Genomic DNA, 17,482 nt, shown 5'->3' on the forward strand with positions numbered 1-17,482 from the left:
TGTGTGTGCGCGTGTCAGTGTTAATTTAGTTGACTACCTTTTTTCACTGACAAAAACTAAGCTAAGATGGCTAAATATACTGATTTTTTTTCTACAAATAGAAACTAGACTAAAATGTTAGGGATGGACTACTGGAGAAGAGATCCACAAAAAAATAGATCTACAAGTTCACAGCACGTCACGCTGTGATGCATTGTGAGCTTGTAGAACAGCTATTTTCAGCATGCAACCAAGTGTAAAACCAGGCATCACGATGCCATCAAAGCACGCCAAAATACATCTCTGTCAACAAAATAAACTGTAGATTTAGTCTACTAAAACCTTTCAGATGACTAAAACTAAATGAGATTTTATTCAAAAGACTATGACTAAAACTAAATCAAAATTTGCTGTCGTGTGTGTAAAATCGGTAAAGATTTCCAAATGCATCACAGTAAATTATGTATTTTTGTCCCCCCACATATATCACCTAATTAATTTCCACTTTAAAAACATCATCTAGCATCCGAAGAATTGATACACATTTTATGGCATGACTTGTTACAAAAACATATATATATTTATATATAAAAACAAACATACAGAGCAATTCATTTAGTGGAACAGGTGTAATCCATCATCAGAGTGGCTCACTCATTCCAGCACATTCACATACCACTGGCATCTCTGCTGCTACTGCATGATTCAGATCAGTGCTTCTCAAACGTATCCATGTCAAGGTTGGTGGTGACCAAACGATAGATTTGGTGGTCCATCTCAACATATTTTGTGCCAGGGAGTGACACCCATATGAGATTTGTGTTGCTAAATTGTTTACAAAAATATTCAAAATTTGTCACACAAAAACAGATTTCTTTTGGAAGAAAAAGCAGCTCTACAAGCTCACATCATGTGTGTTGTAGATCAGCTATTTTCAAATATCCAATGTATATGGGGATAAAGTGGTTAAACTCACTAATAATAACTAACTTTGTTGGGGACCCCCTGGAATCTCCTCCCCAGGGGTCCCCGGACACCACTTTGAGAACCACTGTCCTACTCAAATAGCAAGTGCAACTGCATAATCCAGATACTGAGAGGCAAGCGGATACAAGTAGGCATCAACTCTTGAGACTCTGCTCATTGTGCTTTCCATTCCAGGAAGTTTGTCCCTGCAAGCCTTCCATACTCCATGTGCTCAGGAGAACTTTGTCGCTGTTGGGCAGAAACCTCTTCTCTCCATATTCTAACTTTTTGTGTTTTTTCAAAAATTGACGCCCTGGCTACTTGATCATACTACAGCATCACGCAAAAGCATCAAAAGTAGCAGATCCGCAAGCTCTAAACGTGGCACGAAGCAACGCATTTTGAGCATGTCGTTCAGATATTCTTCTACTTTTGGATTTGAATTCTGAAAAGTAACAGTTTTGAACATATCAGGTTTCCACCCGACAGACGGCTTCATAAATCCTTACTGCCCCCACAAGGTTATTGCAAGAGGGCTCACAAATAATTGTCAAAACACTAAATGTTAATATAACATATATTACAAAATTAATGTAAAGAAAAATGACATAGTATTATTTATTTCTTTTGAGCCTAAAACTCGACCACTTAAGAGGTCAGATGGGTGGGCTGCGAAATTCAACGTTTTTAAGTGGGCTCTGATCCAGAGAAGGCTGGGAGTCTGTGCCTTATTGCGTCCAAGTGCAACAATGCCAAACAGAGCACAAGTGTGTGTAGTCCCTTTTGAGCTAAAGAAAGGAACATTGAAGGTTGGATGGGAACACACAAGGGAACACATTTCTGGAGTGGAATGCAGCTGGAGTTGAGTCTCTAACACCCAAGTGGGGCGGCTAAGGCTATTTCAATAAGAAAAGGACTTGTTAAAACCAAGTTACGGAACCAATCGGAATGCAAAGACAATGCATTCGTCACGCAGTTCCCAGTACGAGTGCGAGTAGCAGAATAACACACGGTGCACATTGTGCACATTGGCAAAAAACATTACATTTAAACATGGCACAGGGAAAGGATAGGTAATGATGTCACAGCTCCTGTCAATTCATCAATTAATATTTCTGAATATTGATAGATACAGGAGTCCATTCATTCATCAATAAAGGCAACAGGACTGGACACTCACTGGACACACTTCTCCAATTCCATCTATCCGTTCAATCATCCGTCCATGTCTCCATTCACAAACATATCCGTCTTCCACCAAAATGTAGGCTTTACAGGCATCATCACAGAGTTCAATACAAAGGACAATACTGTTGGAGGTCAAGAGCCGGGCCTGCTCCTGCGATGTGTGCAAACAAAACAAGAAATCCTTTAGTTGTAGGGAGTGGTGTTGTCCACTCGGGGACGCTGTTCTGCCTCGTCACAGTCAATCTATTCGATACAGTTCTCTAGTCCTGCTGGCACAATATTGCCATGCTAGTAGCTAGTACACGTCCCATTTGTTGCAGGGGGTTGGGGTAAGGGCTATGGAGTATGGCACAGATGAACAGCGGTTGGCACAACTTCAAGTGCAGGAATCACGCAAAGGGCATGCTAAGAGTCTCAACTGAGCTCTTCAAAAGTCTGAGAACCCATGGACCTCCTCTATCTGGCTGCCTTTGATAGTGCTCTTTTGACTCGACTGGCTCTCTTTCTCTCTCTATATATATAGCAGAAACGGTCTCTGTCGGGCAGAAACCTCTCATCTCCATATTCAGATTTTTCATAAATCAATACCCTACTTGATCATACTGCAGTGTCACACAAAAGCATCAAAAGTAGCAGATCCACAAGCTCAAAACCACACGTTTCAAGAAGCCACGCGTTTCAAGCTTGTCGGTCTGCTACTTTTGAATTTAAATCTTGAAAACTAATAGTTTTGGACACATGACGTTTCCACCAGACAGAGACGACATACGTTCTTGCATCGTCCTGGGTTAGGGGCATGAGGGGGACACTACTAATTGGGAGTCTTTTACAGTCAAGGGGTCACAGAGTGACCTTGCTGAGTCTGAGGGACAGGCTGGAGCGGTGCTGGGAGGTGCGGGGGAGCGTGGAGCTACACCGGCTCCGCAGCTGGACCGGCCTCGCCACCGCCGAGCCTCGCACCCGCAGCAGGAAGTCAAAGTTGGCCGAGGAGTTCATGGCGTAGAACACGTTGGCGTTGTCGGGAATCACCAGCTCTGAGGGAGGGCAAAGGAGAGTACAGAGAGAGAGAGAGAGAGAGAAGACAGGGCTATTACTAAAAGGTGTGTGAAGTAATTTTGTAAATCTATTGTTCCATTGTGAGGGGAAACTCCAATAACCCAATTAATTTGGGGCCGTCTGCAGATGATTTGCTTTAACACTTTAATTGCCCGGAACTATTTAATCCATTACATTCATGCGCCCAGTCGATTTATAAACACGGACGCCTTTTCCGGACGGACAACAACGGGAGACAAGAATAAATCTATCGAGACTAGCGACTGGACCGCGGAGCGCCGTCTAACACAGGATCTTTTTTCAGAAAAAGACGGGATGATTTAGATCGCGATTTATGAACGTTTTAAGATTTTCGTTTTCATCAGCTAAACAGAGGAGGGAGTTTTTCGATGACGTCTCACTCTTGCGCGTCACTGAGGAGAGCCCAGGAGGCGCGCCTGGGCTATACAGCCAGGCGATCTGTTCTCGTATCAATAAACTTCGTCTTTAGGACAATACTTCGTCCTGAGCGTCGGGCGTTACTAATAGAAAGGACAAAGAACTTCGTCCTGGGCGATTAATCTGTTAATGTGCTACAAGGCTTTCTCACTCAACAGTAAACAAACATACAGTGTATCTTTCTAAAGTGACGATTTAAGGACTTTTAAAACCTTTTATACCTCTAAAATGATAAATAATTATATCCATCACTGCATCAAAAGTAATCAACAAACTATCCTATAAAAATGGTCAAATATTACCTAAGAATGAAGCAAAAGGTGTGTAAATAGCTTATGGACATGCTCACGACTCGCAATACAGAGAGTATAGTGGAACCATTGACCCGTGCAAATTTTACAGTGTACATTGGGATCCCACTGTATGTTGTACAATCTCAGTCTCAAAGTCTCAAAGTGTACCTCTTTCGTCAGAGATGACCTGCACCAGCTCGTATCCCTCCTCAGGCTCCGCCTCCAGGTTGTGCTTGGCCATGGCCCTGGAGATGACCGCTGGAGTCTTGTCCTGACTGGTCAGCTGGGTAAGGAACACAAAGTACAGTTTAAATGGCATCACAAAAGACTGCATGTGTGACGTGTGTGTGTCCGTCTGTCTCCGAAGCTAATCTGGACTAAATGTCTTGTATGCACTGCCAGTAGAAAAGCAAAGGCTCGCAACTCACTTTTGTAATGCTCCAAGTATTTATTCACAATCACAGCAGGCAGGACATACAACGTTTCGACCGGTATTGGTCTTTTTCAAGTATTGGTATTATTGGTATTAGTCTTTACTGCCAGTAGGCCACAGAAGTACCATCACCCAAATGTTTTGAAATATTTTTACTTTCATTTTATACTGGAAGTCAACAGGGCTCGGATCCCCCATTGTTGGCCTGCTAGGGAGGGTGTAGTAGACAATAACACGCCTTCTCCAATACCTTTCAGCCCAAAGTGGGGAGTTTCACTTCGGGTGGTTGTTTAGCATGCCTGCTGGGCAGGCATGCTAAACAACCAGTAGGAACACAACACTGTCCAATTTTCCACAGAATGGTCCCTTTGCCCGGAGAGAAAAAGTGGAGATATTTGACTAAATACACGTTTTGTGCCAGAACTTTCACATGGATATGAAACTAGAGGACCATATTTCACTCCACGTCTTTGGAATTATTTAATGGGTGAGTACAAATGGAGCATTTATCACATTTAGGCCGTGCATAATTCAATTCAACCAGGAGCGGATGGAAGGGTTCTATGCCTGTGATACATGAGAATTTACGAAGTATATGAATGATCACAGACATTCTAGGTCTACAGTAGTCTAGGCATGCGCGAGTACATTCCGTAAGTGCGGGGATGAGCAAGGCTTTGCCAGGCAACTGGTTCAGGGCTAAAAGTTGTTTTTTAACGGTGCCGTTTCAGATCCATATAAAGCTATATAAAACATATATATATATACTTCAATCACAGACAATAGATGGCTATTAAAACGGATGTGTAACACTGGTTACTCACCAGTATGCTCTTGTAGAGGTTGCCATTGCCTTGCTCCAGGCTGACTCGTATGATGCATGCGTCCTGGGCCTGGGTGTTGTACACTGGCGGCTGGCTGGGGGACGAGGGAGACAGGGGGATGAGGGAGTGGGAGCGTCGGTGCGTGCAGGGTGGGCCGGGCAGGCAGGGCGACGCAGGGGTCTGTGGGACGCTGGCTGAAGACGAGCTGGTGTCCATGGAGTGGAGAGATGTACACGACGAAGACTCTGAGAGCTGCAGGAACAACACATCAAACACAGTGGTGGTCAGAAGAACCATGAGGGAAACCTCATTCTAGCGCTCTGCCACCAACATGTGGAACCATGGGGGAAACCTCATTCTAGCGCTCTGCCACCAACATGTGGAACCATGGGGGAAACCTCATTCTAGCGCTCTGCCACCAACATGTGGAACCATGGGGGAAACCTCATTCTAGCGCTCTGCCACCAACATGTGGAATGCCCCGAGGCTGACACGTCCATTAACACAATGTAACACTGGTTACTTTCAAAAGAACTGGCCTGAAAAAAAGGAGGAGACCATAGGGGGAAGGAAATGTAATTTCCCATATTCTTTGTACATATAGGGCTCCATTTTCGTCAGCGCTAAACCCCTAATCCCTAAACTTCTTTGCCTATTTTTTACTATTTTGCAAAACATTTTTGTATAGTTCAACCAGCCAATCTACATTGACACGTTGTGAGCTTGTCGACTGGCCATTTTAACTATTCAAAAACATTTAGCAAAATAGTAAAAAAAGGCAAAGAAGTTTAGGGATAAGGGGTTTAGCGGTGACGAAAATGGAGCCCATAGTGTATTTGTTGACGACATGTATTATTGTATTAATTTGTTATGCTATGGATGAATGCATAGGACCACAATGGACTTTTTTTAGCCTTAATGTCTTACTGTACAATTACATTTCCCTCCTGGGGGAGCCCGGGTTTGAACTGGGAACCTTGCGGTTCCCATCCGGTCACTCGACCCCTGAGCCCCTGCCGCCATAGAGGAGTGTGTGGTTCTCACCTTGTTGTGCTGGGCGTCTATAGAGGAGTGTGTGGGCGTGGTGAGTCCCTCGCTGTCAGACGGGCTGCTGGAGTCACTGGAGGACACGCTGACAGAGTCCATGCTCTCCCCTGAGCTGCCTGTAGGGGGCGAGCGAGGCGTCTCTCTGACAGGAGAGCTGGCTGCTGAGGAGACGTCCGCTCCGTGGAACAAGCTGGAACGAGGGGTGGGCACAGTAACAGAGTACATTTATTTAACTACTAGTGTAGGCTATTTTACTTGAGTACTTTTTTGATACTTATGACGACTTCCACTCCTCTACATATATTGTATTTTTGACTCCACTACATTTCTAGGAAGAGGAAAAAGTACATCATGAACTAGTTACAAATTAAGCCCTATTTCAAATAGTGAAAACAGCTGATCTACAAGCTTGCAACTAGTTGTGGTGTAATGCGGTGTGAGCTGAGCTCGACTATTTTCAATATTATTGATATTTTTTGGGAAAATGACCCTAACCCTAAAAGTTATGGTACCTTAACTGAAGTACATGTTAGACAGAGCAACTTTCCCTTATAGTAGAGTAATATTTGATCCGGAGTCTCTATACTTTTGACTCAAGTACTGAGTTGTTGAGCACTGGTATTGGTGAATAAAATAAATGGGTCAACACAGCGTTCCCCTGCCTTAATGCCTCAAACAATGATGTGGTGAGAAATCCTGTCCAAACCAAAGGAAAAACTATGATTTTGTATGTTCACGAAGAGATTGGTCGCTATAAAAAAAAAGGCAACTAAAAAACACGGTGAAGCGGCTTTCGTGCTTCTACGCGCCAACGGCGTGGAAACAACTCCCACTATACCTTCGCCAGGCAGCGTCTGTAGACATTTTTAAAGCACACCTCAAGACCTACTTCTTCACTCTTGCTTTTGGTTGAGCTTTTAAAATCCTTGTGGTTATTCATTCACTCACTGTATTGCCTTATTCACTGCTATTATTTTAATGTTATTTTATGCCCTTGTATAGCAACTTCATGAAAGGTGCTATACAAATAAAATAAAATCAATAAAGTTGTATTATTATTGAGGGTCGCTAGCCCCCCTCAGCTTTAAATGCTTGAATGTTTGTGTTGTCTGAACAAACATTAAAAATGCCATTGACAATGAACAGAGACTTTACGTCATATGTGTCTGAGTAAATCGGCATAAGTATGTTGGTGGGACTGGGAACCCTTGGCCAATAAGGGGCCACCATTCTGGATGATGGTGTACGATGATTAGCGCGCCCCTCACTTCACACGGGTGTGACTTTTATTATAACTCCTGCTGCAGTTTTCATGCCATCACTTTGTGTATGTGCTGTGTGTATGTACTGTGTGTATGTACTGTGTGTATGTACTGTGTGTATGTACTGTGTGTGTATGTACTGTGTGTATATACTGTGTGTATGTACTGTGTGTATGTACTGTGTGTATGTACTTTGTGTATGTACTGTGTGTATGTACTGTGTGTATGTACTGTGTGTATGTACTGTGTGTACTGTGTGTATGTACTGTGTGTACTGTGTGTATGTACTTTGTGTATGTACTGTGTGTATGTACTGTGTGTACTGTGTGTATGTACTGTGTGTATGTACTGTGTGTACTGTGTGTATGTACTGTGTGTATGTACTGTGTGTATGTACTGTGTGTACTGTGTGTACTGTGTGTATGTACTGTGTGTACTGTGTGTACTGTGTGTATGTACTGTGTGTACTGTGTGTACTGTGTGTATGTACTGTGTGTACTGTGTGTATGTACTGTGTGTATGTACTGTGTGTACTGTGTGTATGTACTGTGTGTACTGTGTGTACTGTGTGTATGTACTGTGTGTACTGTGTGTATGTACTGTGTGTATGTACTGTGTGTACTGTGTGTATGTACTGTGTGTACTGTGTGTATGTACTGTGTGTACTGTGTGTATGTACTGTGTGTACTGTGTGTATGTACTGTGTGTATGTACTGTGTGTACTGTGTGTATGTACTGTGTGTACTGTGTGTATGTACTGTGTGTACTGTGTGTACTGTGTGTACTGTGTGTATGTACTTTGTGTATGTACTGTGTGTATGTACTGTGTGTACTGTGTGTATGTACTGTGTGTACTGTGTGTATGTGCTGTGTGTATGTACTGTGTGTATGTACTGTGTGTATGTACTGTGTGTACTGTGTGTATGTACTGTGTGTACTGTGTGTACTGTGTGTATGTACTTTGTGTATGTACTGTGTGTACTGTGTGTATGTACTGTGTGTACTGTGTGTATGTACTGTGTGTATGTACTGTGTGTATGTACTGTGTGTATGTGCTGTGTGTATGTGCTGTGTGTATGTACTGTGTGTATGTACTGTGTGTATGTGCTGTGTGTATGTACTGTGTGTATGTACTGTGTGTATGTACTGTGTGTATGTGCTGTGTGTATGTACTGTGTGTATGTACTGTGTGTATGTGCTGTGTGTATGTACTGTGTGTATGTGCTGTGTGTATGTGCTGTGTGTATGTACTGTGTGTATGTGCTGTGTGTATGTGCTGTGTGTATGTATGTACTGAGTGTATGTACTGAGTGTATGTACTGTGTGTATGTGCTGTGTGTATGTACTGTGTGTATGTGCTGTGTGTATGTACTGTGTGTATGTACTGTGTGTATGTACTGTGTGTATGTACTGTGTGTATGTATTCTGTATATGTACTGTGTGTATGTACTGTGTGTATGTACTGTGTGTATGTACTGTGTGTATGTACTGTGTGTATGTACTGTGTGTATGTGCTGTGTGTACTCACAGGCTGAGTCTCTTAACCATGCTCTTGCGAGGTTTGGGTGAAGTCGGACTGCTGTCACCGAGCCCTTCTATCTCACAGGACAAGGCGTAACTGCAGGAAAGAGAGAAATTACGTGAAGAATACCATAACATAAACACCATCATAAACCATTAGCAAACCATATATCGTCTCCGTCTGTTGGGTGGAAACCTCATATGTCCAAAACTGGTACTTTCAGCATTCAAATTCAATAGTAGCAAAAGTAGCAGATCTACAAGCTTTGTGTCGAAGTGTCCTCGACAAAATACAACCTGCATGTTACCCTTTAACAGATAAAGCTCCTGATGAGCAGGACGGTGCCTTGCATGGTTTCTGTGAATATCGAATGTACATTGTGAAAACGAAAATTGAGAAAGGTGGTATATGAATTGTCTCTGTTGGGTGGAAACTGTCCAAAACTGTTCAGGATTCAAATAAATAAAAAGCTAAAGTAGCAGATCTAAAAGCTCAAAACGTGTCACTTCGAGATGCTTTTGTGTGACACTGTGGTGTGGTAAACTAGGGTGTTAATTTACGAGAATATGCTAGAATATGGAGATCAGAGGATTCCGCCCCAAAACAGTGACAGGAGACAGAAGTGAGGGAGATGAAGAGCTAAACAATAGAGCGTGAGGTCAGAGGGGAGAGGGGACGGGACATGAGAGAGAGGAGAACAATGAGAGAAAGAGGGCTTTATTATTGTGGATTCGGGAACAATAAAACCCCCACAGACTCATGTTACTCTCTCTCCTAATCTAATAGATGAGAGGCAGCAATCAAAAGATAAGGGCTTCAGTCAGTCCATGCAGCAGAGAGCTGCATGGGGCTGCAATGCCCCGTTCATTTCCTTGACTAAAACTATGACAAAAAAATGGTTGTCGTCGATTACGTTTAACCACCAACAAAACCTAAATAAAAACTAAGCTTTTATGACTAAAACTAAGACTAAACTAAATATACAAATAAAAACTAGACGGAAATGTTAGGGAGCGACTAGTGGAGAAGAGATCCAATAGAACTCAAATTTAGGGAGCGACTAGTGGAGAAGAGATCCAATAGAACTAAAAGACAAGTAATGTTATGTATGGTTGCACTCGGGTGTTGCGCTCTGAAAATAGCTAGATCTACAATCTCACAACTGCGACGCGTTGTGAGCTTGTAGATCGGCAATTTTCAGTGCAATCAAGTGTAAGATCAGCCATTATGATGCCATCAAAGGACGACGGTGGCTCAGGGGTAGAGTGGCTCCAACCCACAAGGTTGGGGCCAACAAGGTTGCCAGTTCGAACTCGGGCTCCCCCCAGAGTTAGTGTCAAAGTGTATATAGCGCCTTGGATAAAGGCGCTATATAAATGCACCATTTACCATTTATCAAGCCTTGCCCAAATACATTTGTGTCGACAAAAATCAACTGTACATTTAATCTTATGATATTTACTGGACTAAAACCTTTAATTGTGAAACTTCAGAATGAATGAGCAGTGCTGCATTACCTCTCCTCCTCAGTGTGTTGAGGCTGGCTCTTGAACCATCGGAGGAAGGCCGGGTCAGGACTCAGACAGTAGCTGTTACAGGCCGACTGCAGCAGCTTGATCTGGGCTATCACCTCAAACTCCTGCAAGGGACAATTAGACAAGGATTAAAGCTAAATAAAATGTGAAACAGTGTGAAAGGAGCCCCCCCCCCCCCCCTCACACACACTAGCATTGTCTCCTAAACAATTAACACAGTATGTAAATGCCTAAAATTGTTCCTGCTGTTCTACATAGTGCCGATCAGGTGAAGAAATCACAGATTAAGGCTTAACCCTTGCTTTCATATGAAATATCTGAGACAATTAACATTTTATGGAAGATGTTCCTGAACATATTGCTAGTTTGACCAGTTCAAATGCTCTAATTAACCCATTTTGGGCGGGAACCCCTTATGGTGTTTTAAGCATTATGTTATACTTTAGCTATTGAAAAAAAGCAGATCTACAAGCTCATAGCGCGGCACAGAGTGCCGCGCTATGAACTTGTAGGTCTGCTATTTTAGAAAAATCGTAAGAATGTGGCGCAAATCTTTGAATATATATTCTTTCAAAGTGAATGTTTTAAACTCAGGTCTAAATGTGGCGCAAATCTTTGAATATATATTCTTTCAAAGTGAATGTTTTAAACTCAGGTCTAAAATGATAACTAAAAATAGCCTATGTACAATCACGCATTGCGACGCATTGAGAGCTTGTAGATCGGCTATTTCCGCTGCCTAACATGCATCCATAGAAGATTCTACGGAGTCCAAATAATGACTGAAATCATCAGTCGTGTCGACTGAGAACTTGAATCCATGAGAATAACACTTGTCGGGCCTATAGCAGCGGAATCATGTGATCCCAGTGTGACATACAGTATCTCTATGAGCGGAAGGCAGTAGACAAGACAACTCACCCTGCGTCTCTTCTCAAAGTTGTACAGCCCACCCTGCGGAACGACACAAAGAGCACGCTGTCAGAAGAGCCCAGACATCACATACCAGCGGGCGGCTTAGACAAACAGCGTTAGGTTGGAACACTCCGAAAATGGAACCAGCAAAATTCCTCACTCACTCATGGAAAGTTAACACTCCGAGAGTGGCTTGCACACAGAGAGACAGAGTTCGATAAACTCCACCACCAGTCAGTCTCACATGCACAAGCTCACCTGCGCGCGCGCCACACACACACACACACACACACACACACACACACACACACACACACACACACACACACACACACACACACACACACACACACACACACACACACACACACACACACACACACACACACACACACACACACACACACACACACACACACACACACACACACACACACACACACACACACACACACACACACACACACACACACACACACACACACACACACACTTAATCAATACTGCAGTGAGCAGGTGTTCTGTTAGGGTGGTGTTTTTACCTCCACCAGGTCAGGCAAGGCTGTATCCAGCATGGTCAAGTCTGTTAGGAAGGTCCCCAGGTATGGGATTGTTCCCTGCATGGCTCCCTGTTGAGCAAACAACCCATTCAAAACACGCAATCCATAGCTCAGGGTTTGAAAGAGAATGGGTCCATTGTTGTACCCAAAAATAACAGAACTTAAATTAACAGTACGTTTGTTGCCTTGGAAAAAAAACGAGATGTCTAAAAATATAAAGAGCAATGTCATTGTCCTTTAAATAGGCTGCGTTGCCCTCAAGGCATTGTTGCTGAGTCTGGTAGTAAAAAGCTGCCATTTTCCTCACCATTTCCTTCTGCAGCTGCAGTCTCTTGTGAGTGCGCTTGTGGTGATCCTTGGCACCGTTCTCCACACTGGCAAACTTTGAAGTGCCCTCCTGTAAAGGAAACAGAAATAAACTTTAATATACAATATGACACTGGTTCTCAAACATTTTCATGTCTAGGACCCCCAAATTCATATTAGGCCACGAACCCCCCCCCCCCCCCCCCCGAAGAGAAGGTTTGTTATTCAAGATTTTCCAAACATTTTATATATATATATATATATATATATATATATATATATATAAAACATACATACATACATACATACATACATACAAGATAGCAGATGTACAAGCTTGCAGCAGGGCACAAATGTAAGCTTGTAGATCTGCTATTTTTGAATGGCCAACATATAAATGGATAGAGTGATTAAAATTATTGTGATGCTATATCGCCACTTTGAGAACCACTGCAAATTATGCAGTATATATATATATATATATATATATATATATATATATATATATATCCCATTTAATGTTATCAAGTTTAAAACAATCTTTGACAATGTCCTCATCCCAATGATCTACACTACAGTAACTCACCCTCATGAGCAGCTCTCTGCTGGTCAGGTAGTTGTTGTGGTCTGAGAAGATGTCGGACAGCTCCTCAAAGGTCTGCATGCTGTCTCTGTGTACACGACCACACAGTTAGAGACTTAAACAAGGGAACCAAGTGACTGCATATGCACAGCTATCCTGCCAAAGGGTTATTAATCTTTATAGTCTAGACTTAAGCAGGAATATTTGAATTGTTATGAATATGAAGACATACTTGCTCACACAGGCCCATGCCCTTTTCAGCCTGTAGATGGGATTGGTCTGAAGCGCAGACACAATGGCTCGGAGGGAGGAGAAGTTCTTGCGCATACGACACTCCTGGAGGGCGGCAATTAAACACAAATCCCAGGCTTAACGTTGTGATCCATAAGATGTGCCTGTTCATGCAACTATAATATACTTGCGTTCTTTATGGTCGTGTACTTGAGCTACATAAACAAGAGCGACAGTGAAATTAGCTTCAAGTGCACAATCACCCCTATTATAAACAGTCCGCAGTGAGCTATGTAGTACACACGGTCAGGTTGGCACTTGTTATTATAATAAAGGAGGACAGGACCGTCAGATGAATAGCTAAAATGCAAACCGTTGCTGTCAGGCAGAAAGCCTTGTATCTCCATGTTTAAACGTTTTTTTTTAATATATAAATGAATTCCTTACTTCCTCATAACAAGAGTGGCTCACAAAAAGTAGTGAAATTAGCAGATCCATGGCAGTCAAGCGTTTGATTTGAGATGGCGATCAATGTGTTAAAAGGTTTTAAAAAAATAATAACAAAAGAGGAACCGTTTACAATGTTTTGTTCTCTCTCGACCAGACAGAAACAAAATGCATGTCGTCCAGCCCTATACCTGAGCGATGTCTATCCAGCGCTGGATGACGCGTGCTCGGAGGTGCGGTCGGATCTGCCGGCGCCTCAGCACCGTGCTGGCCACGCACGCTGCCACGGCGTTGAACTGGGTGATGGTGGCGCGGATGGTGGGGGCGCTGTGCTTGTTCTGCTTCTTGTCCCGCTGAGACCAGATGGAGCCCAGGCAGTGGTGAGGGACCACCTTTTTAAACAGTGCCTAGAAGAACAGGAGAGGGGAGGGGGGGGGGGACACTTGTTAAGCATAAGAGCGCTGAAGAAAACATCCAAGATAATAATATAAACAAAGGGTGTTATCTAATCCAAGAGCAAACGCTTCTGGGGTGTACATTTCTTCAATTATAAAAAGGTAGTGACGTGTAATGATATTCTTTTGGTTAAAACAATTTTTTTTTGTTGAATGGTTAAAGCTCTATATTCTGATAGTATTCATTTCTATTGTGTTTGTTCATTAACAGGGGTCTCCCCGTCTCAGAAAATAAACAGAAAATACATTTTCAGGTGGGTGGCATGGAGACTCCCATTACTGAACAAACACTCGACTGTAGAGCAATGAGTACTAGACTATCAGAATATAGAGATATTTAACACGTATATCTCACCACTACCTTGTGTTGTGTAGCTTTTCCCCCTCATTCCCTCACATCCATCCCTCTGTCCTCATACCCCCACATCCATCCCTCTGTCCTCATACCCCCTCATTCCCCCACATCCATCCCTCTGTCTTATTAGGGGTCAAGCCCGAAGGGCGTAGATTATAATTATTATTCCCTCACATCCATCCCCCTGTCCTCCTACCCCCACATCCATCCACCCCCCCTGTCCTTCCCTTACCGCGTCCATGAAGGTCAGTTGCTCGGCTACCAGGTCAGCCTCAAACGACAGGAAGTCCTCTTGGACCTCAATCTCAACTTCCTCTTCCTCCCCCAGGCAGAACGAACTGTTACCGTGGAAACCACCTGAGATCGACCAAACAGAGTCCATTTAACTCAAACGAAATGTAATTGTAATGTGGATAAAGGGAGTAAGCTGTAAGTGAGAGACTATTAAGGAACCGATTCTGGGCAGTTACACAGTGTTTCCAACATTTATAGTACACACATTTATAAGCACATAAGAAGTCTTATCATCACATTACTGATACTATAACTGTTAACTGTAAGGATATAACCAGATTTAAAAAGACTAGTTGTGGTGCAATGACCATACCATGGTACTAACTAGCAATCAGCCATTGCAAGCGCCATAACACCCCATAAGTCGTCACAGAATGCTTTACAATGTGTCCAGATAATTGTTAGCTTTAATCATTGCCTATCATTGTGAGTATTTACAAGCTCCTAAAACCACACTGATACAGTGCCACAAGTAGACTACAACACATCACAGACATGGGATGGCAAAGCAATGTGTTATCCAACTTTGCTAAAACTGGGTCACACTAATACCAGTAAGACGCCCGAAGCGACCTTGCCATAATTATGATGCATAGATTTTTAAGTACATAAACGTCAAACGTCTACTGGTAATGAAATAATCATTGTTTGGACACATTGCACACACTGTAATGTTATCGTCCGTCGGGTGGAAACCTCATATGGTCCGAAACCGTTACTTTTCAGGATCCAAATGCAAAAGCATCAAAAGTAGAAAGTACAAACTCAAAACGTGTCGCTTCGCGCCGCGTTTAGAGCTTGTGGATCTGCTACTGTTGATGCTTTTGTGAGACAATGTAGTTTTGTGAGACAATGTAGTTTTGTGAAACGTTGGAGGTAAGAGAGGTTTCTGCCCTACAGCAACGATATAATCCCAGTATGCAAGGCTGCCAGGAAACTGTGCATACATACAGCTTAACTGCATTATTCTCTGCAGTGAATTAGATGTATTCTAGACAACAGATTATGTGGCTTGGTCTCTGTCAGACGCTAACCTTCGGTCTCATCCACATTGGCCTCGCTCTGCAGCTGTTCCAACAGGCCCTGTGCCCGTCTCAGTGGCTCGGAGCCTGGCAGAGTCCTCTGCAGGTAGCCCATGATCCTCTGCAGGCAGGGGTAGTCTGGAGGCTCCTGGAAGTCCTCTGGACATTGGTCCAGCCAGGCACGCAGGATGGATGCCAAGGCACTGGACAGAAGGAGGGGCGGAATCAAAGATTAGTGGGGCAGGAACTGCAACATGGACAGTTGGGTGAGGAAAGCAAGGGGCCTCTCACAAAATCTCTGACGTTACTCCTGAATCACTATCACAATAGGCCTATCTCACAGCATTTCCCCGCCCCCTTTCCACGCCCCCTTTTGGAGCTAGTGGTGTTATTTTTTCTGCAGTCCATAGGCTTCCATGTTAAAAGAGGTATTTTCACAAGCCACAAACTATTGTTTTGTAAAGGTAAGGTTTATTCTACTTATTTGAGTTGTTATACCATTGTGTTTACTTCATATTATTATCGGTCTTTGACATTTTAACATTAGGAAATGTACTTAGATTCTCCAGAGAAAGAAATGTAATGTAAATGCTAATGGTTAAACGACACCACTAGCTCCGGAAGGGGGCGTGGAAAGGGGGCTGTGAGATAGGCCTATTCGCTAGTTAGGCCTCCGAGAACCATGTCCAGTCTTACAAGTTATGGTAATTAAAAAACTAGGGAGAAAAGACAGTGTGACACCACAAAGAGTACACAGCCCAATCTCAATTGCCTTGGTTAATAATAACAACAACAAAGAACAGCCAGAGAAAAGCATTACAGAAGAAGTGAAGGGAAGAGGAATGGGATTACAGGTCAATCATCTTACTTTCTAATGGCTCCTTTGGTTTCAGAACCTCGACTTCCCTCATTCTCCCTAACGCTCGCCTCCACACTTCCATACCTGAAACAGATAATGAAGAGAGGTTTGCATTTGCAACAAGCATTTTAATTATTTTCATCATTATCAGTCTGCTCGGCTGTGTTTTGCGGAACCTCATGTTCAAAAGTATGTGTAGGCTGTCTGATTCTGCCAACAGTGTCATTTTAACTTTGTCATATTTTATTCAACATTATGGAACCATTGACTAGGATTTGAATGGACTCTGTCCACCCTTGTCTGTGTGTGTCTTATTAAAGTTTGATTAGGATTGTCTCAATGGGGAAACATATTCTACATGATCATAACCAACATAACAATTCCAGAGCGCAGTGCGTTACCTGTCCAGTAGCAGCTGCAGTACGGTGTGTGTGCTGGTGAAGGCTCTGTACGTGGACAGGAAGATGGAGGTGTAGGTGAGGTCGTTGTCTCCGAACGCCGTCAGTAACGTCTCCACCAGGCGCTCCAGTGTTCCCGCCCGGATACTCCGGATCTTGCAGGTCTCCAGCTGGCTCACCGTGTGGCCGGGAGGCAGGCGGTCCCCTTCCGCCTGGATGGACGCAAACAAACAAACACACAAACATAAACACACAGGGGTTTTGTTACACTGAGGAACCGATTTGATGTGAACGTGAAATGAGCTTCACAGTTAAGTAAGTTTCTGTCGGGCAGAAACCTCTTATATCCATATTTTAACTTTTCGTGTTTTCTTCGTAAATGAACGCCCTACTTGATCACTCTCTACACTGCAGAGTCACACAAAAGCATCAAAAGCAGCAGATCCACAAGCTCGAAATGTTTTGAGCCTGTCGATCTGCTACTTTTGCTGTTTTTGAATTTGAATCCTGAAAA

At 43.2% G+C, this 17,482-nt stretch overlaps 2 protein-coding genes across 4 annotated transcripts in view; both read right to left on the minus strand.

The window, feature by feature from the left end:
• Nucleotides 1–458: 458 nt before the first annotated feature.
• The window catches only part of LOC306927224 (ral guanine nucleotide dissociation stimulator-like 1), a 74,636-nt gene continuing 57,612 nt past the window's right edge, over nucleotides 459–17,482 (minus strand). Inside the window, exons 5-20 of one of the 3 annotated variants that reach the window (XM_079506924.1) lie at nucleotides 16,972–17,180; nucleotides 16,580–16,654; nucleotides 15,724–15,914; nucleotides 14,628–14,752; nucleotides 13,777–13,992; nucleotides 13,140–13,243; nucleotides 12,911–12,995; nucleotides 12,326–12,415; nucleotides 12,001–12,087; nucleotides 11,465–11,497; nucleotides 10,526–10,647; nucleotides 9,015–9,104; nucleotides 6,222–6,414; nucleotides 5,178–5,429; nucleotides 4,089–4,203; nucleotides 459–3,167 (exon numbers count right to left, since the gene is read on the minus strand). In XM_079506924.1, the coding sequence (XP_079363050.1) occupies nucleotides 2,974–3,167; nucleotides 4,089–4,203; nucleotides 5,178–5,429; nucleotides 6,222–6,414; nucleotides 9,015–9,104; nucleotides 10,526–10,647; nucleotides 11,465–11,497; nucleotides 12,001–12,087; nucleotides 12,326–12,415; nucleotides 12,911–12,995; nucleotides 13,140–13,243; nucleotides 13,777–13,992; nucleotides 14,628–14,752; nucleotides 15,724–15,914; nucleotides 16,580–16,654; nucleotides 16,972–17,180 (2,181 nt within the window). In that variant the 3' untranslated portion in view covers nucleotides 459–2,973. The remainder of the gene's footprint in view (nucleotides 3,168–4,088; nucleotides 4,204–5,177; nucleotides 5,430–6,221; nucleotides 6,415–9,014; nucleotides 9,105–10,525; nucleotides 10,648–11,464; nucleotides 11,498–12,000; nucleotides 12,088–12,325; nucleotides 12,416–12,910; nucleotides 12,996–13,139; nucleotides 13,244–13,776; nucleotides 13,993–14,627; nucleotides 14,753–15,723; nucleotides 15,915–16,579; nucleotides 16,655–16,971; nucleotides 17,181–17,482) is intronic. The other 2 variants (XM_079506925.1, XM_079506926.1) reach the window with 2 other exon arrangements.
• LOC306927254 (uncharacterized protein) lies at nucleotides 6,818–8,633 on the minus strand (the record flags this gene model as incomplete). The annotated part of the gene is made up of 3 exons (XM_079506964.1): nucleotides 6,818–6,839; nucleotides 8,074–8,123; nucleotides 8,565–8,633. Coding segments are annotated over 3 exons (141 nt in total), but the record flags the coding sequence as incomplete, so codon positions are not given.

Source organism: Electrona antarctica (assembly GCF_951216825.1).
Source record: "Electrona antarctica genome assembly, chromosome: 7".
Classification (NCBI taxonomy): Eukaryota; Metazoa; Chordata; class Actinopteri; order Myctophiformes; family Myctophidae; genus Electrona; species Electrona antarctica.